This window comes from Geospiza fortis, unplaced genomic scaffold (assembly GCF_000277835.1).
Source record: "Geospiza fortis unplaced genomic scaffold, GeoFor_1.0 scaffold333, whole genome shotgun sequence".
In the NCBI taxonomy this organism is placed as follows: Eukaryota; Metazoa; Chordata; class Aves; order Passeriformes; family Thraupidae; genus Geospiza; species Geospiza fortis.
In genome coordinates this window covers 4,236,717-4,257,448 of record NW_005054347.1, presented here as the reverse complement: position 1 = coordinate 4,257,448, position 20,732 = coordinate 4,236,717, and the positions used below count along the sequence as shown (strand labels likewise).

The following is a 20,732-nucleotide window of genomic DNA, read 5'->3' as shown; positions in this document are numbered from 1 at the left end:
TGTTTATGTATTTGTATGTGGATGTCTGTGGATATGGGGCCCCAGAGCTGCCAGGCACCACACTCCACATGCAAACACCAGTGAAAACTCTGTTAATTGTACTTTATTTCATTGCTATCACCCAGGTGAGCCTGCCTGAACCCACACCAACGCTCTGCTCGGATTTGTAGGATCAAGCTCTCATCTGGAGCTTGCTGAAGCTGGATGGGAGGAGCTGGGCAGATGAGGGCTGAGGATGAAATTCTAACCATGTCCTGTTCTCTCCCTGCAGCCCGGGGCAGCCTCCAGCCGTGGTCGCAGGGTGTCATCGCAGTGGTTGTGTTCCTAGTCCTGGTGGCCATCGCTTTCGTGGTCAACAGGTTCTGGTGTAAGGACAAAGTGTAAGTGTGGGAGGTGGTTCTGAGCTGGGCTGAGCTGCACGTGTCACTTCCAGCAGCCTCTGTGCGTGTGCCAGCATTGGGAACACCGCGCTTGCTGTGCTGGGAGATGGGCTGGGAGAGCAAAGACTCCCTGTCCTCATCTCCCTGTCCTTGTGTCCCTGTCCTGGTCTCTGATCCCTGTTACTGATTGCCAGGTGGGAGCTTGCACCATACAAATGCTGCCATGAGGAAAGAAAGCACTGGGCTGGGAATAGCAAAGCCACAGCATCATGGCTGGATCACATGGGAACGTGTTCAGGGACCTGGCCCAGCCTGGTTTTCTGTGGCTTTTGGGGGTGCAGCTCCCATGTGCCTTATATCCATGGGATAACAAGCCTGAACCAGCTTTTTTTTGCAATCAGACAGAGCCAAGTTGTGAGAACACACTGAGAGGAGCCGGGGGAAAAGGGAGGTAGTGGCACTGGCAGTACCCTCCACCTGGAGCCCATGGCACAGGCAAATGTGGTGTCCTTATTAATCTGAAAAAGGCTCTGTGGGATGGGTTAACTCTTGCCTTGGCCAAGCAGAGTCACAGGCTGCTGCTCCTGCTCAGCTGAGCAAGGCCAGCTGGCTAAGTTGCAGTAACCTGATCTTGAACCTGAGCCCAAAGCCAACAGGGGATGAAGACCAAAAGCACCCCACATCTGTTTCCCAGTTCCTCTGCACTGGTGGGGTTGCTTTAGGCTGGAGTCTCCTTGCACCTGTACGTCCCTGCAGCCTCTCCAGGCTGGGGAGGTGGGCAGCTGGCTCACACTCTGAGCATCAGCAGGTCAGCTTTAGCCCCAGAGGCATTTTAAGCAGATCCCTTTGGGATGCATTCTGTGACAATTCATCATACAACATGTGTGTATATATATTTATATGGTCTGATTTGCCACTATGGTCTTTGTTTCCTAAAAGGAACCTTTGTCCTCACACTGAAGGAATCCCCAGCCCATGGAGTGGCAGGCAGGGATGGTGTTTCCCACTGCTGCCCGTGCCTGGCTGCCTTTTCCCAGCCTGGAGGCAGAGGATGCTGAGGAGGGCTTGAGAAGGGAAGGTGCCTTGTTTTAATTAATCTGGCCTTTCTTCAGAAGAGCAGCAGCAAGGCTCAGCAGCCTGGAGCCCTGCCAGCTCTGTGCTGTCACTGTGACAGCAGCTATCAGCTCGAGCCACTGCCTGTTTGTGCCAGGCTGTTCCTTGGAAAAACCTCTGAAATTACCCTTGGGCAAGTGCTGGAGGAGGCAGGGCTGTGCATGCAGGGTGGACCTGCACCCACCCTCTGCTGCTAAATCCCCAGTGCTGCTCAGGCTACAGGCTCACTCCAGAGCCTCCAAACACCCCACCCTGCCCAGTGGCTCCTTCTCCTTCTCCAGGCTCACTGTTGAGAGAGAGCAGCTCAGCTTTTCTCACATGGATGTGCACAAGGACAGCCCTCCTGTGCCAGGGTTGAGGCACCAGCGGAGCCCTGACTGCTCTCTCTGTGTCCATCGGGATCCACAGGGGACTGTTTTGTAACAGATTACACAGAAGTAGACTGGAAAAACCAGTTAGCAGCAGGAAACAATCCCACGTATTGACAATGAGTCCTGCTGACTGCCAGCAGGGTGCTGGGAGTCACTGCTGTGGAGACAGGGGTTGGCACTTGGCACAGCCTCTGCCAACCTGCAGGGAGGGTGTTTCTCCATGTCCTTGTCCTGCTGGGAAGGAGGCTGAGCAGGGTGTGCGAGGACAGAATCCCATCCAGGTCGTTTATTGTCTCTGTGGTGTCATCACCAGTAAGGGGCTGCTCCCCTGCACGGCTCCTTTGCTGCTCCTGCAAATTCTTCTCTTCTCTCCCTGCAGGGAAAGTGCTGAGAACGTGGTGAGTGTGGAGGACAAGCCAGATGCTGTCACGTCCAACGGCCATGAAGGCAGATACATATCAGCTGCAGCTGACTTCAGGTGAAGGACCTGCTCAGACTTCTCACCCATGGCTCCCAGGCTCTGCTCTGTTCCCCTGGGGACAGCTCAGACATGCAGAGCTGTGTTCTCACCCACGTCCCATGCACCTATTTTGGGGGCTTTTAACCTTTCCAGGGGCTAAGCCCAAGGCAGTGAGGGAGTAATCCCCTCTCCCGCATCTCTCCCTATCCTCGCAGCTGAGCCCCACAATCCATCCTCCACCTCACAACCTGCTACGCCACATTTTTCTTGTGCTATGTCACAGCTTTCCAACACAGGAAGCCACCAAAAGTGACCACCAGTCACCACATGGATGGTGACAGCCAAAACAGCCCTCACTAACGATTAGAGCAATTCCCACCCCACACTTGGCTCTGGTCCTTTCAGGGTGACCCCTCCTGTGGTCCCCATCTCTCCCCTCACTCTGAGCACAGCTGGCACCAACAGGGTCAGGACACCACTGGTGGCTTTGGGGATGCTGGTCTTGGGGCTGAGCTCAGCATTGCACTTGTCCCTCTTGGTGCAGGTCCAAAGAGAACCAGCATGCCTATGAGAACACCGTGGAGCCTGAGGAGAAGGTGATCACCACGGCCATGTAGCAGCACCCACCCACCACCCTGCTCTGCCCTCGATCCACTTCCCGCTGCTGCGATGGGCATTTCCACAGAGACCCTCTGCACTGGTACCCCCGGGACTGAGGGGCCCTGGCCTCTCCACGGCACCACCACCTCCTGATCTTCTCCTTTTCCACCCGTGGGACATGCTCTTATCCCTCTGGGGCTGCTGTCCACACGAGCATTGGTCCCCAGGAGGGGTCTGGAGGTGCCACCTCTCCTGCCTGGTGGTCACCCCGCCTAGTTGTCCCAAGTCCCAGGAGGGTGTTGACCTGTTCAAGACACAGAGGGGATCCTGCTGGGGGCCTGGGACATCCCCAGCTCCCTCCAGGGAGCTGCTGATGGAAAACCTGCTCTTTTCTTCCCAGTTCACCCTCCTTTTTATGGCCTACACCATGCATTTTAGTGTCAGAACAAACCTCCCCCTCTGTACATATCTTACCGGTGAGCAATAAAGAGAATTGTTGCCTATGACAGCAAAGAGGGTCGTTCTGCTAATCAGCCAAAGGACTTTCTGGCATCTCACAGCTCTCCCAGCCTTCAGGCAGTTGGGAGAATGAAGGACATCAGGGAATGCTCAGCATTTGGACTGCCCCATAGCCTCAAAGGGATTTACAGGGAAGTGAGAGCATCATTCCCCTCTGTTTGCCAGGTGGGGTTACTGAGCCACAGAAACAATCCAGCACTTCTCAATGCTGCTTAATGGGTGAAAGGCAGCACTCCCTGAATCCCACTGACCCCAGTGTGCAGCCCCACAGCCAACTGGGAGCCATTTCCAGGCTGGAAGCATGGCAGTCATTGATCAATGCTGCCAGGAAGTGGCTTGGGGCCACTCTGGCCAGAGCTGGCTATCCTGGGGCAGCTGGCCATGGTGCAACCTGCTCCTGCCAGGCTGCTCATTAACCAGGGTCTGCCTTTTGCTGTGGTGGGGACAGTGCCAGGGCCACCATGGGAGCAACAAGTGTTTCTAAGCTGTGGCATTTGAAGATTGAAATGAGACACCTCTGATGCTTTGGCCATTCCTGGAGCATGAGTTACTCCAGTGGCATGAAGGGTCCTCTCCCTGACCAGTGAAGAAAGACTCTGCAATCAAGGGCAGCCCAGCTGGAGCAGCACTGGGGTGGGAGGTTTATAAGAGGGCATTTTGGCAGCCCCTGGGAGTGAGGTGTTTCTAGGGCTCTGCTGTGCACTTCCCACAGATGAAGCTGCTGATGTCCCTAGCAAGTGGAGACACAAAAATTTAGGCAGGTGTCTTCCAGTAACAGCCCCACCTCAAAAGGCATTTTCCCCAGATCCTGAGGTAGGTGAGTATTTTGAAAATGCCCTCAAAGCCTTGGCATTGAGAAATCACAGCTCCCATTGAGAAATTGGATGGGAGTAGAAGAAAACAAGGCAGAAGGGTTAGAGGGGTCAAGCCCTCAGATATGAAGGCAGGATGGCGGCATCTCCAACATCACATCAGAGCTGTTGCCATCTTCCACCCTCCCTTGGGTAGCTGAAGGCTGGGCCAGCCCCAGGCTGGGTCCTGGAGCACCCCAGCTGTGCCCCTGATGGATGCTGCCCCCTGACTTTCCTCTCCCAGGTGCCAAACATCACGTGGGTTTGGAGCAAACCAAGCTCCCCAAGGTTCAGTGGTACTGCTGCACTCAGCAGGGTTTAAGGATTAGTCATTGCCTGCTCCTGCCCAGTCAGCACTGGGGCTGGGGGTGTGGCAAGAGGAAGGGAACCCATTAATTTTTTACCTCTCAGTTGCAAAAGAAGTTAACAATGTCATCCTTATAATGAGTAACAACAGGAGTTCATTCCCTGCCCTGTGTACACAGTGAATGTGTGACAGATGCCCGAGCTGCCCTCCCTGCAATGCCTGGATGAGGGCTTGGAGTGCAGGTGTGCTCAGAGGGTCTCAGTCTCAGTGTCCCTTTCCCCATGGACCCCTGCCATGGCTGTGAGTCTGAGCAAGGACAAGGCTTCACTGCTGGGCTTGCCCAGGAGCTTCCCTACTTGGTCTTATCACAACCATTGCCGCTTTGGAGTTCACTTCCCTGGGGAAAGTGCCTTGTGCAGGGGCCAGTGCTATGTCCTAGCAGGATCTCACCTCTGCACTACCCAGGGTGCTGTCCTGCCTCAGTTCCCCTTGTCTGTGTGAAGCACAAGCCGAGGATGATTGAAGCTGCCTTCCCTTGAGCTGTGCAGTTGCAGACACTTCTCAGTGTGATCCTAAAAAGAACAAAAGGGAGCGAGCATAAATGAAATTTATTGTTGGAAAATCTTAATTAGATTTTAAGCCCCAAAGGGAGAAAAGTGAGGTATTATCTGACACAGCTAATGAGTGTTAAGGGTCCATTGTTATATTTCTTGTTTACCTTTCTGTGCTGGCTGATACAGCCCAGATCCTCGTCTGTACTGCCATAATTAGGATATCTCATCTCTTGCTGATAGGGTCGGGATGCTCTTTAAGGCACAATGCTGTCTCATCCCTCCCTGACAGGATGAGCGTGATTGGGAAGACAACTTCTGGCGTTCCAGTGCTCGTGCCTTCCACACAGCCCCCATGAGCAGGGGAACGTCCTCCAGAGTCTGGGCTCTACCTGAGACCCCTGGGTGAGGGGCACCTCCCACAGCCTCACAGACCTCTCTGAAGGGCCCTAAGCCAACTTGCCTGAGGGCCAAATCCCCTCCAACACCTCTCTCCACACAGCACAGGGGGATGAAGGTGGCCTTCAGAAGCCTCCCCATGCCCACCAGTGAAGGGTAAGGACACCACGAGTTCTCCATCCTACCCCCCCATTCTATAATGCCATTATCTCTGAAGCCTTGGGCTTCAGGAAGATGCCCAGGGTTGTGTTCTGCTGCAGACAGGAGCAGAAGATATTCAGGGTGGGGGATTTTTGCATCCCCACTTCGTTACAAGGTGTATCATGACTTTTCTTTGCGACCTAGGAGGGTGCAACCCATCTCTTGGAGCCCCAGATAAAGAGATATCTTGTTGAAAGCCACCTTTACTCTGATGCTTCCCCAATCTCTCCTGAGGGTCTTTAGCTATGAAGGTTTGGGATGTTTCAGCTGTAACTGGAGCAGTTTGGGCAGGTGGACACCTACAACATAAATTATCCCAAGGTGGTTTAATTACAGATTTGCTGTATTCAGGTAAACTGCTGCTGCAAGCAGCTCTATCCCTGCACCTGAGCAAACCTGGGGTTTATATCCTGGAGCTGGGCACCTTGACACCCAGGAGGTATGATGTGGATCTCCAGAGGAAAAAAGGACCCTGTCCCACCCTCGTGGTCCTTTGGGTGGGGAAGAAGTCCAGCCACCCAGGTGGAATCCAGGAGCACAGCGTGGAGGGGTGGCTGTGGGTGGGCAAGGGGGCTGCAAAGTTTTTGGTCTCGATTCAAGCCACTGAAAGCCAGAAGAAAAATGCCATCCATTGTTGGTTTATACACCGTAGTAGCCAAACAAACATCCCCGGAGCCTGTCCTTATCACTTTATTACACCTGCTAGAGTGAATAGATTAAAGAGAATGGGGGAGGGGGGAGAAAGCTGAAGAATCCAGCAGAAAAACTGGGTTTTGGGATTGTTAATTATTCTCTGGGGTCTCTAATCTTTAACTGGCAAACAGCATCGCTAACTGTCTTAAAGCCCCTCCTGGAACATCCTGATAATAAGCCATCTGCATGAAGGCACCCCGTTATCTGCCCTCCTCCAGCCGCCTGTGACATGGCTGGAGTGGGAGATAATGGATGTGTGGTGTGTAATAACGACACGTCATTCATGATTATCAGCCTGATACCCAACCTTTTAGCTCCATTGTTTGTGCTTCAAAAAGAAAAAAAATGAAAAAAAAAGGAAACGAAAAAGAGAAAATGAAAAGGAGAAGGGAAAAAAGGCAAAGGGAAATTTTTGGTGCTGTGGGTTGTCCCGGGGTCCCCGAGGTGTCTCCGTGCCAAAGGGGCTGGCTCTCGCAGCATCTCCCAGAGGGTTTGTGGTACTCGGGAAGGGCTCGCCCTGGATTGGCGGCTGCTGTAGCCATGGTGACGGAGGAGCGAGCTGAGACAGCGCAGAAATGTCACTGCCTGCCAGGGAGATATTGGGGCAAATGGGCGATTAGATCTGTGTCACTGCCTGCTGCCCCGCTCCTCACACAGCTCCTCTGCTGCTCTCCCAGCCGTTTGGAGCTGGCTTGGCAGAGGAGGTTATCTTGTACAAGCTGCTGTCCAGAAACTGCCACCGTTTGAAGGTGGGGGGATGTTTGTGTTGCTCAGTTTGACCTGGCTAAGCTGAAAACTGGGAGAGTTTTCTCCTGCTGCATTAGGGCTTCACGGTGCATTGGTGCTGTGAGACCTTCCCTCAAAAGCTTTGGCCCTTCAAAGTGCAAATCTGGTAACAGGAAGAGATTTTAAAGTGCTTGGGTCTGTTTACCTCAATTACTGTCATAGCTGCCTGGAATAACAATCCATTTTTTGCATCAAAAATGTCAGCAGTTTCTCCTCTCTCTCCCAAGCAGATTACCAAGAGCAGTTTCCCTGGAGAAAGTCTCTGCTGGAAGTGGTTGGGGTTGGCCATTCATAATCTACCAATAAGAAGGACACTTGGAAACCAAATGGGCAGCTTTGGTCATGGCAGTGAATAGGGTGATGGCCCCAAAACACAGGGCACTGTACAGTTAATGGAGTGGGCAGCAGCTGGGAGTCCTACCCCCCATTCCCAAACCAGAAGATGCTGTAGTGACACCTCTAAGTGTCACCAGGTTTCTTTTGGAACCCACCACCAAGGAGACTGGGATGGGTTTTTGTGGCCAAGGGCACCCACAACTCCTCTCTTGGACCTCCTGCTGGACAGTAGGTGAGCAGAGCTTCAAGGTGGTTTGCATCTTCCCAGATGGTGGCTGAAATGCCTGATAAATAGGATTTTTCAGTAACAAAAAGGTGGTTTTAAACCACTGCCCTCAGAAGGCCTGGCTGTGCTGGAGCTGGGGAGGAGGACAGCAGGAGTCTCACCTTTCAGACCTGAGCCCATCAGCAGTGCCAGGGTGGTGGCACTGGCATGTGCACAACCTGCACCTGTGGGTGGGAAGGGGAGGGCTGGGAGAAGAGGAGCTTGGTCCTCAGCTGCCTTGCAAAATAAACACAGGCTGCACCTTGCTGGTTAGTCTCAGCCTCCCTGTCCCTTTTGGTGGCCACATAGCCAAAACAAAGGTGTGGATCCAGCCCGAGGAGAATTTTGTTTCTCAAACTGAGGATGCAGCAGGCAGCAGAGATGGGGAGCGGGAGGGCTGCAGGAGTTCAGCCAGATGCCCAGGTTTGTCTGTCCTGATCTGGCCATCAGCAGAGAGCTGCTCAGGCAGACAGACAGGCAGACAGACATGGTTTGGATGTGTTGGTGATGCCAGTGCAGGGGGTGAAAGCTGCACAGCCTTGTCTGTCACCGTGGCATGGCACACATGCAGGCCTTGGTGCCTCAGTGTCCCCTGCTGCCCACTGAGTGCCCAGGCCCTCGCTGTGACAAACATCCCCTGGGCTTCGGGTAATGCCCAGACACACGGGGGACTCTGACAGAGTAGCTGCTTTGCTGAGGGTGGGGACAGGGATGTCCCCAGGGACAGGACACATCCTCGGCCTTGCTGGGCCTGGCTGTGCCACCTGCCAGGCCCGGGGCCTTTAAAGGGGACCAGGGAGGATTTTTCTGAGTCTCCCACTGCCACCTACTGATCCATTGCACACCCTGGGCCTGCAGCTCATCCTGATGGCCCACCTGGACTGGCGCTGTACCCCCACCACAAGCCCAGTTCCAGTGCTCACCTGCACCCCTTGGGCAGGCCCCCCTGGAACTGAGCAGCCAGTTCTCAGCCTCTGCAGGACAGGCTTTGAGGCAGACTCACATCTCTTCTTGTTTTATTTTGCAAGCCGACTTTGTTCTTACTGCCAGCAGTTTTGTGGTATTTCTGTTTTGCTTTGTTTGAGCACAGATCATTTCAGTTGTTTCCTTATTGGAAACGCCTGGAGTCACAGGTGAGGTGATGGATGGTGTGGGATCTGTGGAAACAGGCTCAACAGGGTGCATAGAAACTGTGCTTGTGCCTTGAGAAAACACTAAGAGCACTGCACAGCCTTGCCTCTGGCCTGCTGGGACTCCTCTGGTGCCCTGCTGGGCCCCCAAATGCAAAGGAAGCCAAAGTCACACTTGGAGCTCATCCCCACAAGGCTTTATTTTCATTTCAGAGAGGAGAACAATGCTGGTCACACGCTGTTTCCAGCGTGCCAAGTGCTTCCTCAGGTTAGCTGGTGGCATTTTCTGCGCTGGCTCCTGAGCGCCCTCAGCTCAAGGAAGTTCAGAGCTGGGGCAGAAAAGAACCACGAGCATTCACCTCCATAATGGTGGGCTCAGTGCCAGCCCCCGAGCAGGAATTGTTGGGAGGGGATGCAGGGAGGGCCCTCCTGGCCTGGCACACCCAGGCTGGAGGCAGGGCAGGGGCTGTGCTGGGGCTGTGCCCAGGCTTTAGGCATCCCTGCAAACCAGGCTGGGTGTTGCTCACTGCTAAGCCCACTGGGGAGCTGACAATGGGGCAAGTCTACAGGCAGGGGACAGCAGTCCTGTCAGGGAGAGTATGAGGGCAGGTTGGGGATGAGGAGATGAGCAGGACATGGAGGATGCCCTGGAGGTGAAGGATGAGCCGCAGCAATGCTGTGGAACCCCCTTAGCAGTGCTGCTCCCCTGGCAAGGAGGGGAACTGAAGTTGCTCTGTGGGCTCAGCAAGCCCCTCTGGACAACAGTAGGACAGGGGTTAATATGGGAGAGGTCCATGTGGGTCTGTTTGGTGATCCCCTCTCAAACCTGTGGGTGGAGAGTGTCCCTTGGGAGAGCTCTTTCCTCGCTGCCATGGTATCCTGTGGGATCAGAAAATCTTCTTCAAATGCAGGTGTATCCCACTGCTGGACCTGAGGACGATCTGTGGTCTCATTATGGGAATCTTGGATGGGTCAGGGTAGAGCTCGAAGCGCTGCAGGGTCAATGCCAGGGCCACCTTCAGCTCATTCATGGCAAACTGCTGCCCAATGCAGTTCCTGCAGGGAGGGGACACATGCTCTGCTTGCTGCCTTTGTCCCCAGCCACCCCCGAGCTGGACTCACCCCATGTAAGAGCTGGGGCACCTCCAGCTCCTGTGAGGATAACACTACAGCTTATCTAGTAAGCCCCTGATGCATTTATTTTATTTATTTTATTATTTATTTAATTTATTTTATTATTAAAATAAATATTTATTTTATTTTAAAACAAATTTGTTTTATTATTAAATAAATGTAATCATTTATTTATTTTATAATTTATTTTATTATTTATTTTATTATTAAACATTTACAAAAGATATGAGATTTAGAGAACAGGGGCTCACTTCACTAGGAAGTGCAGCCAGGAGCCAGCTAAAAGCCCAGACACCTCCAAAAGGTTATTTCTGGCTCTGTGAGGTGATCCTCTTGCAAGGTACTGACACCTCAGTATCCTACATCTGTCTGTTGATACAGCATGGGACCCATGGAGACTTGGCCCCCTTGGCTTTGAGGCACCCTGGGACTCACCCCCAAACAAGGGGGTTGTGTTCCCAATGCAGGCAATAGAAAATGCAAACATCTCCACAAAGCCACGGGAAAAAATGTGTGAAATCCTACAGTGACCACAGAGCTGATGGAGCGTGGAAATCCTATTACAGGAGATGCTGTTATGGAAAGCCTGCTTGAGTTGGCCAAGCCAGCCTGGCTTGTGGAGACTGAGGGAGGATTGGCCTTAGGAGCTCACATCTGAGTTAGGTCTCACATGCAAGGCAGCCTGAGAGGAAGGAGAGGGATGAAGGATCTCCCACCTGGATCCAGCAGAGAAAGGCAGGAAAGCATGGGAGTGCCTCTGCGCTGACTTCTCTGGAGAAAACCTCAGGGGATCATAAACCTGTGGGAGCAACAAGGACCATCTGGTCAGCATTTGGTGTGATCTGAGAAGCACCAGGTCCTTCCCTGGTGCCCAGGTTAGGGCTGGATGTGGCCTCTGCTCTTCCTGGGGGAGCTGCAGATGACAGTGATCTCTCTGCAAAGCCACTGAGTGGATCTTCCCCTTGGACATGCCCAGGTCACCCACTACAATGCCCAAGATGCCTGCAGGGATTTTCTCATCCACAGCAGCAAGGATCAAGCCAGGATCCCTCCATTCCAGAGATGTCTGATCCTTGCTCTCCAGACAGCCTGGAGAAAGGCAGCTATGCAGCCTTCTTCAAACTTTCCAGTGATTTCTTGAAGCCTCTAAAATATCATCTTCAAATCGCACACTCTTTTGTGGGGCTTGGGACTCTCATATCAATCTAAGTGTGTGCAGGGCAGCTGGAAGCAGCCAGAGCATCTCTGTGTCACCATGCACAAAGAGTGACTATTGAACACCCTTTCCTAGCCCTTTGTCACGTTCAAAGCCTTTGGGGTGTTTGGTAACTCAACTGAACTTTGTATTTAGATGTTGGAATGACAAGAGGGGGAAAAAAGCCATAGCAGGCAGGCACAGGCTGCCTTCTTCAAGGGGAATGGGTGTCTGGGCTCAAAGACCATCCTCCCTTCTTGTTAGCAAGGTGAAATACCTCAGGGTCCTCCCACACATCCCGGTTCCTGTGAATAGCAAATATGCTCAATCCAACCTGGCAGCCTGTAAAAGAAAAGTGAGGAAAAGCTCATGACAGCTCAGAGTGAAAATGCAGGAGAGGTGGTTTTGGGATGCTCCTTCTCCCTGTGCTCTGCAGGGGCCGTTGCAGGAGATCTGGCGGGGATCTCCTGCCAAAAACAAAGACTTCAGAACTGGGTCTCTTTTTTTCTATCAGTCTGTCACTTTCATTTGGCCAGGAACAACACTCCACAATCCCCTCTGAGCTCTGGAGCACATCCTTGAACTCTGTCTGGCCACCCTTTCCAGGCTCACTGTGGCAGCAAGCTGTGGTAGCTCCATACAGCTCCAGGAGAGAGAAGGGAGTCTGGAAGACCCTCCAGCCCCTCCACACAAAGCAAGGAAGCCCCCCTTGTCACAGACAGCAGCATGAAGGATGGACAAACTCAACAGACCTGCTGGCAAGCTGCGTCCATCAGGGAATGTCACGGGTTTGGAGAGCTCTCGGGACACACCAGCAACGGGTGGGAACAGGCGCAAGCTCTCTTTGATGCACATCGTGGTGTAGGTCATCTTCCCAAGATCCTCCCTGAAAGCAAACTTGCTAAGGATGCACCCAATCCCTCTGTCTACGTCATTGACAAAGGTGTTACTGGTCTGTCCCAGTACAGACCCCCGAGGGAAACCACTCGTCACTGATCTGGACAATTGGCCACCACCCACTGGATGCCACATTCCAAACAATCCCTCAACCACTAAACAATCCGCCCATCAAATCCTTCTCCCTCCAGTTTAGGGAGAAGAATGTTGGGAGGAACTATTCAAAGGCCTTCAAGGGTAAATTAAAGGAGTTCAAGCTAAAGGAGTAAGAAATCCTAGCTCACCACTCAATGGTGTCTCTGTCCCCCAGGATGCCCTGGATCTCTTCCCTGCAGCGCTGCTGGTGCTCAGGGTGCAGTGACATGCAGTAGAAGAGCCAGGAGAGCCCACTGGCCACGGTATCATGGCCCTCAAACATGAAGGTGTCCACCTCAGCACGCAGGTCCTCATCAGACAGTGCAGCTCCATTCTCATCCTAAGAGGAGACCATGTCATTCCCAAGCACACAGGTGTTTTATTTTTATACCCAAAGGACTTGTATGATTTGGTGTCTCTTGTGTTCCCCTTCTTGTGCTGATGCACCCTCAGTGCCACACAGTTCTGTTCTTTGGTATTTGGTGCAATCATCTCAAACACTTACCTTGCTACAAAGAAGAATGTCCAGAAAATCCAGGTGCTTCTTCTTCTGGATCTTTTCAAGCTCCTTCTCATTGGAGAGCAACATCTTTCTTTCTTTTATTATCTGATCTGCACAGAGGAGAGATCTGTTCTGTTCATCCTGTCCCTCCAGAGCACCCTCATGTGCTTGGCTGCTCAGCCATCAGCTTGGACTCTGTTTAAGGTGTAACCCTCTGGCCACTCCATGCTGTAACCCCACTCTGAGACACTCCAGGGGCAAGTGGCAGCGAGGTTCAGCTGGGGGACAGGGCTGGGAGAAAGGGGCAGGAATACCTGTGTGGGTATGGGCCAGCTTGCAGGCATCCTGAAACGTGCGGCCGTTGTGAGTGAAGTCGTAGAAGACAATCTTGAAGGGAAAATTCCGGATCCTATCACTCAGGAGGTAGCTCAGGTCAAAAACAGCTCTAATATAATAGTGGGAGTTGCTGTAAGGAGGCCGAGGGCAAAGCTGGTGTTAGCAAAATGAGTGGTGAAACAGGAGCACTCACTCTCCCAGGGTCTGGAACCTCAGGCACCGACCTCTGAGTCTGACAGTTGGAATTAAAGCTGAAGGCACATTTCATGATGCTGTCTAGTGTCATCAAGCTGACATCCTGAAAGAGCTCCACTGACCTCCTCTCTGTGATCTTTTTGTCCCATTTATCCTAAAGGAAGAGCCAAGGTAAGGAGAGACAGACCACCTTCTGTGGTCAGGTCATATTTCCCTGTCCCTCTTCCCAGATCCACACTGCTAATTGCTTTCTTTTCTGGAAGCAGAGGCCCTAACTCATGATATATTCTGTGAACCTAATCTAACTCTCTGTGCACTTCTATTCCCAGGTATGAAAGGATACACATGAGGGTATGAAAGGATATTCTTACAGTGGTTGATTTTATTGGCAAACAAAGAGAGAGAATAAGTGGAATGTCCAAAGGAAGGTGAGGGGAGCAATTTTAGAACTTCAAAACTACTCCAAAAATTCAGTGAAAGTAGAAACTCTCTAAGTGCCATCTCTTACTCATTTTTTATTTTCACTGTTTCACAGCTGAAAGGTAAAAGTAGCAGGAGTGGGGATTCTTACCAGCATCACTTTGACTGAGTCTGACATCAGGGTCACGTAAGATTTCAGCACATCGTAGTGAAAGGCTGGAGTGAGCATCTTCCTGTGCTGGAACCATTTGCTTCCTTCCAAGATCAGCAGCCCCTTCCCTGAAGCACAAAGAGCAAAGGCACAGTCAGCTCCTGCAGGCTTTGATCACAGCTCTGACAGCCTTACTACTGCTTTTGGCTTACCAATCCAGGGAACTAGGAGTTTGTAGACTGCACTAGCCTTGGGATCTGTAAAATGGAATAAATGTCAGAAATGTATGAATAACTGATGAATTCAATGCAACGAAAGAGAAAATTCAGGATAAATTTGCATTAGATTTTGCCCTTTAAATCACATGATATAAATAATCTCATTTAAATACTGTACCACCAGAGGTAAGAGTTTAAAAGTGATCATCTACAATTAGGATTGCAGTGGACTTGAAAAATCAGGGAAAGTTAGAACGAGAAAATGTGTGTGGAAAAGAAACAGCCATGGCAAATTCCAAAACTGAGAACAATGGATGGGAGTCACTGGGAAAGGCCAAGTATGTACCACTGATATAATGCACAGGAGGGAGAAGAGGAGAAGACTTAAGATGCTTTCTGAGAGCCATTGCCATGGCAGCTCACACCTTTTACTGGGTTTACTGGGAAGCACAAATATTGTGGTGCTAGAAGCCATAGAAGGCAGTAAGAGAGATGACCCTCAAACTGGGAATTGACAGGAAACTGGAAGGAACAGGCACCTGGTCTCTGTTGTGCACAGGAATACACACTGCTCCATGAAACCTGGGAGTGTGTGAAGAGGAGCAAAAGAAGAATTGCAATAGCTGTGAAGGAAGCTGGCAGAGGGGATAACTCCAGGCAAGTTTCCCAGTATTTTCTTGGTAGGAAAATGTCAAAGACTTCTCAGAACTGGAGGCAGAGACTCACCTGCTCGGCCAAGTATGGTTTTGGCATATTCAGGATGGTGAATGATTATAGACGGCAGGATTGGTCCAAACCACCTGGGAAAGGCATAGGGATATTCTTCTCCCCATGACACTACTTGGTGTAAAAAATTTTCAGATTTTAACTGCAATGAGAGTTAATCAAGGATTAATAAAGGCAGAAAAAGAGCCAGGGAGAGCAGAATTGTCTATTGGGAAATGAAGGAAGAGTGGGCGGACTTGCCACACAGGGACTTTTATGCTGCAGGTGGAGGAGAGGATGAACATTGCAAAGGGACTGTGCACCCGAGGCAAAGCTGCCTGAGCCACCAAATCCCTTGCTGGGCTGGTGGTATCTGAGACACCTTAGGATGGCCTGGGCTTGGAGCAGGTCTGTGTTGCCCTTGGGAGCTGCAGCTGGCACAGGCAATGCCAGGATGACTGGTGGACAGGCCAGGAGGACCAAGGCTGTCACAACCCTGTTCCCCAGTTTCAGCAGTGCAAGGTGGGCATGCAGTGTGAAAAAGCAAAGCATCTGCACTATAGCCTGATGAAAATGGCTGCATTAAAACACCCTGCCTTTGTGGCCATGTCTTCTTCAGCAGCTATAGGGTAAGACACTCCTTTTGGTAGAAGGTTTAATGTAGCAAAGAGATAATAATTATGATTGCTCATATTTAAATAACTTTATGGAAGCCCCATGACTCTTTGTTTAACGACATGATTGAAAAAAGCATGATTCTTTTTTGCCAAATGATGCACACCACATTTACAGCACCCTTTCCTCCTGCCCTGCTGAAGCCTTGGCACTCCCTGTGCAGAAGTCCTCTCGTGTAGGAGGAGACAGGAGCAGGGCACAAGCACACCCCATCCAGCCCTTCCCCATCATGACTGACACCTTGCACAGCTGGGACAAACCCACCCTGGCTGAGCCCAGTTACTCCTTACCAGGTGATTGTGGCCGTAGAGCCAGTGTTTTGGGGGCCCAGGGAATGCCTCCAGAGCTTTGATGAGCTTCTTCCTCTCCCAGTAGAACTGGAGCACCTTCAGCAGCACACAGGTTACACCAAGCAGCACAGACAGCTGCAGGATGGCAGCAAAAGGTCTGGTTATGTTGTCCAGCAGAGATGCCATGCTGGGCTGGGACGCTGCCTTCTCCTCCCTGTTTCTCACCTGCTCCTCACACACCCGAGCCAGGTGGGGAACTCAGTGCAGGTAAAAATCCTCTCCCTCCTCGTGTGCAGGAGCTGAGACTGGTGAAGTGAAGCTGGCAGCAATTTATAGCTGCTGGAACATCAGGGCAAACATTGCGTCAGCTGGGCCGGCAGCCTGTGCACCCAGTCCCCCTTTGACCTGCTTTCTGCAGCCTGTCCCTGCAACCAGCCTCTGAACATTTCCTGCTTTTGCTGGAGTGCCAGCAGGGCTGTCACACCCACCCATGTGGGAACCCAGGACATCTCTCTGGCTGTCCAGGATGGCCAGGACCCCTGCCAGGGGATTCAGAAGCCCTGGCACAGAGCCCAAAACACCTGTGGGTTTGATTATAGCCCATGGAGCAAATTACCAAGCTTATATGAAGATCAGCAAGCCACAACAGTTTAGGTAGAATAATAGTGAAGCTATCACTGGGTGAAAAAGTAGATTTTGGGGTTTTTAGAATGGGGATTCAGGGGGCAAGATGGAGGGATCTGGGCGTGTCCAGCCTTTCTCCTTCTTCTTCTTGGCCTCCATCTTCTGCTGTGATGTTGGCACTTACAGATTGGTTTAGAGTAGAAGCTCACTGTCTAACATAGGTGATGGGTATTGGAAAATAATTGTAAACATTGTATACATAGTTTTTAGTATAAAGACATTACACTGCCCCAGGGACAGGCAGAGTGCCTGGAACTGTCCTGCAGGACAGACCTCGGCAGGGCAGGAGAAAGAATTTTATAGATAAAATACAATAAACAACCTTGAGACCGAGAACTGAAGAGCTCCAACTCATTCTTCAAGTACTTGGGCTGGGAAAAGAGACTTTTAACATTTATTGGGGTCACGGTGACCAGCAAAGATCCTGAGAGACCCACAGCCCTCCATGCCCAGGTGGATGAAGCCAGAGGAGGGAGAAGGTGAGATGCAGGCAGGCTGGGGCTCTGGCTGAGCTCTGTGCTGCCAGTGGGCATCACTCCAGCAGCACACAAGGGATGTGGCCCTGCTTCCCAAGGGCTCCTTCCACAGACAAGCCAGGAGACAAAACTGCTGTCCAGAGGAATCACCATGGTCAGTAGATGAGAGAGGAAAAGCTGCAGAGCAGGGAAGTGAGTTGCAGGAAAGTTGAGAGCACATGATGGGGAGGTGTGATGGCAGGGCCATGTTCTCTCTACAGGCCTGGTGAGCCCTCCTTCCTCTGTCCACATGGCATCTCACCTTCTCCAAAAGGGCATCTCTGCATTTACCTCTCCAATGGGCGCTTGGTTGGGCCCAGGTAAGACCCTCCTTGCAATCCCTGTGCAGATCCTGCTGCTTACCTGGGTTCCCATCCCATAAGCCCAGAAACCTGGAATGGCAATGTGGAGTTGGTGGAACTCTGACATGTGTGGGTGCCTTCCATGCATATTGTAAAAGTCAGGATCCCCAGATGGGCTGAAATAATGTCCCATTTGTGTCTTGGGATATTATGAGGATCAAATGGGTTATCAGCTGTGGAGGTTCATAGTCTGATAGGCTACAGCACAGGGGCTGCTGAACTCTGTGAGTGCTTCCTTTCAGTGTAACACATCTCTGAGACAGAGGACTTCTGATGTTTGGGCACTTCCCTTTAGTTTTAGTCTAAAATAGCCATGTCCCACATTTTCTGCTTGTAGGGTCATTTTGCTGACAAAACCAGCGTTTATCTGAGGTTCATTGTCATTGCCTTGGAGAACATCCCTGGCAGGCACTACACTGATCAGAGCTACCTTTTCACACACTTGGCCATCTTCATGAAAATTAGTGTATCTTTTTGTACCGGGCCATCTGTGTCTGTGTGAAAGTTCAGGGCAGAGTTAAAGGTTGATCTTTAGGAGGCAGAAAGCTGTAATCAGGTTAGGCATCTCTTAGGGAGGGCTTTGGGTACAGCCAGAGCATAAGGGACCCACTTTGACATGACAAACTCTCATGTGAAGACCTGCAGAACATTCATAAATATTATGATGCTGTGTATTTGGGTCCCTCACAAGCTCTGCACAAGGAAAAGAGGGGGGGTGTGATGGCTGAGCATTTGTTCAGTGCCAATGGAGCTGTTTGGAATGTCCTGTGGTACCTACATCACTACCAGACTGATTTGGCTGGCACCTTTCAGCAATCCCCAACAAAATAACACATAAATACCCCCAAACTCAGAGGTGGAGGGGCCAGGCTGATGGATGGAGCTTCTGGTGCAGCTTCACATGAAACTTTTATAATAACACAGAAATTTTCAGTGCTGACAAAGTCCCTGGAGAGCGAGTTTGACCATGAACAGGGTCAATTTTTACCAAACTGGCTTCCTTATAGTTATAAATTAACCAGTAAACTCTGGTTTACTGGTTCAGATTTTTTTTAGTTTTACTGGTGAAGACAAAGGATATGGTTTGTCTTGAAGTTCATATGAGATGTCAAGTGATGAGCTAATATGGAGGGAACATAGGGGACAAACTGGCTAAACCCATTTGTGGGGATTTGGAGCAAGAATCTGATCTCTGGTGATAGCAAAACTGGGTTTAATCCTGCCTCCAACCTCTGCATTCTGTATTCCACCAGTAGAGGGGAGAGAAAAACCTTTCTCATGTATTTCAGAGGTTTCACAGCAAGAGAAACCATGAACACTCACAGCCTGGGGAAGAAAACTCAGGGGGTTTTGCTGGGGAAGAAACAATGAAAGTTCAAAAGGCAAAGTTGCTGCAGAGCTGCAAATGAAGAAAAGCGGAAAGGGGCAGTATTGGTTTGATCATTGTAAGGCCCTGGGACAAGTCCAGAACCATCTTTTAGCAGAGAATCTACAGCCCTGGTGATGGAGGACTCCAGAAGAAGATCTCAGCATGAAAAAGCAGGTACCAGGGTTTTCTGATAGCCACAGTGGTCTGCGGAGGCTGCCAGGGGGAACAGAAGCTTGGCTTGACCTTCTGAACATTTGAGACTGGTGAAACTGCAGCTGGGTGTTAAAGGACACATGGAAAGTTATTAAACATTTGCAGAGAGCCTCTGGAGGGTTGTCTTAGTGCTGTGGATGTCCACGTGATGGCAGTGGGGTCACAACAGTTCAGGCTGTCAACAAGAAACAACCCACTCACACTGGAGAATTTCCATCCCATACCACAGCCATGGACACAGCAGGCTGTGGGATGTGGGATTTGCTTTCTGGGTCTTGGGGATTTCTCCGCTCACTTTAGACACCTAAGCAGAAGAAGGAGAGGATCTTCCTCACTGATTTAACTCACGTGGTCGGAATTCATGGCAGAAAAAGTGGTTTACTGAGCAGGTGAAATGTAGGTGGCAAATGGGTGCTTTGCCCCAGAGGCTGCCCTTGCAGCAGCTGCTTTCCCTGGTTGTGCCTGTGTTTATTCAGATAGGAAGAAGAGTCCAGGCCCATCTGTCCCTGTGTGTTCCTGCAGCACACAGTGATGACAGATGAAATGCAGCAGTAATGCCAAAAAAAATAATAACATTTCAAGCTTCCAAACACATGATAGATGAGAAAATCATGGCAAGAGCCCAGCAAGTGTTGCAGAGTAATGCAAGCTGCCTGGATCCCATCTGACCACACATGTCTTGAGGATGAATGTATATCTGGAAGCATTTAATACAGCTGCCTGACAAATATGTTGCAATACTTATTTAATTTACAGGCTGCTTCCAGTGTAAAATCCCAGTGGAGTTTAGATGAAATTGCTGGTGCCATCTGACAGTAAATTTGCCTGGAGAGCAGCGTGGGTTCTGTGCAGGCACTGCATTCCCGGTGCTGCCAGCCAGCTGCTCTCCCTGCTGGTCCTGCCACTTCCAACATGCCTGGAAGCACCCAAAAAAGTGCCAGTGTGGAACTGAGACAGACAGACACCTTCCTGTCACCGGGATGTGGCTGCACAGAGCTGGTGACAGCCTGTGGGGAGAGGAATTACTGCAGGAGTAGGTGGCGTCTTTGCCCTGCTGCCGTCGGAAAACCAAGCAATGAGAAAAACCCAAGACGTTTTTAAGTGAAACCAAGACTGACCCTTGTTGCACAGCCACCACCAGGAGCTCTTGTTACAATAGTTATCTGAAGGTGTGAATCACACAGTCCAAGGTCAGCTCATCATCTTTGCAGCTACCCTTTCTGCAAAAAGTAGGGAAGGATGAAAGAATGAGGTGAGCTCTCTGCAGCTTGACTGCTCTACAGCAATACATCCCATGTAACCAGGTGTTTTTATTATTGCCATATCTCTAATACCTGGGAGAGGAAGGTAGATTTGGGGAATTGCTGTCGGGAATCAGGTTCTGGCTTGTTCCAGAAGCCCTGCTGCAGCCTCAGCCCTGCTGTCCAGTTCAAAGCAGGGCAGCCTGCTTTGCATAGAAGATCTGTGATGCAGGACATGAGATGGTGCAGGATGTGGCATGATGCAGGATATGGGATGTGGGATGCAGGATGTGGGATGCAGGCTGGCTGGCCTGGCATGCTGTGGATCAGGGAAATTGTGAGCTGGGCTGCCATGTGGGGTGTTATTTAACAGAGTGTCCTTGGTTCCTGGCCTCAGGGGGTGACAGCGCCATCACAGGAGAGATTTGTGAGCAGATTTTACGCTGGGCTTGGGTGGCTGCAGGGGAATCCAGGCTCTGCCCCCTTCTCATGTGAAGAGGCCACAAGCACAACTATGAGAGGACAGTGAGAAT

At 51.0% G+C, this 20,732-nt stretch overlaps 2 protein-coding genes across 2 annotated transcripts; one reads left to right on the top strand and one right to left on the bottom strand.

Moving 5' to 3' along the window:
* The first annotated feature begins 249 nt into the window (after window positions 1–249).
* PDZK1IP1 (PDZK1 interacting protein 1) lies at window positions 250–3,125 on the top strand. Its single transcript, XM_014307881.2, has 3 exons — window positions 250–380; window positions 2,244–2,342; window positions 2,869–3,125. The coding sequence occupies exons 1-3, from the start codon at window positions 250–252 to the stop codon at window positions 2,939–2,941; spliced, it is 303 nt and encodes a 100-aa protein (XP_014163356.1). The 3' UTR covers window positions 2,942–3,125.
* Window positions 3,126–9,795: 6,670 nt separating this feature from the next.
* LOC102033442 (cytochrome P450 4A6-like) lies at window positions 9,796–16,001 on the bottom strand. The gene is made up of 12 exons (XM_014307880.2): window positions 15,816–16,001; window positions 14,872–15,013; window positions 14,140–14,184; window positions 13,928–14,055; window positions 13,386–13,510; window positions 13,140–13,291; window positions 12,829–12,935; window positions 12,473–12,663; window positions 12,044–12,177; window positions 11,569–11,633; window positions 10,813–10,895; window positions 9,796–10,018 (listed from the first exon to the last, which is right to left on the bottom strand). The coding sequence occupies exons 1-12, from the start codon at window positions 15,999–16,001 to the stop codon at window positions 9,850–9,852; spliced, it is 1,527 nt and encodes a 508-aa protein (XP_014163355.1). The 3' UTR covers window positions 9,796–9,849.
* Between the last annotated feature and the right edge of the window lie 4,731 nt (window positions 16,002–20,732).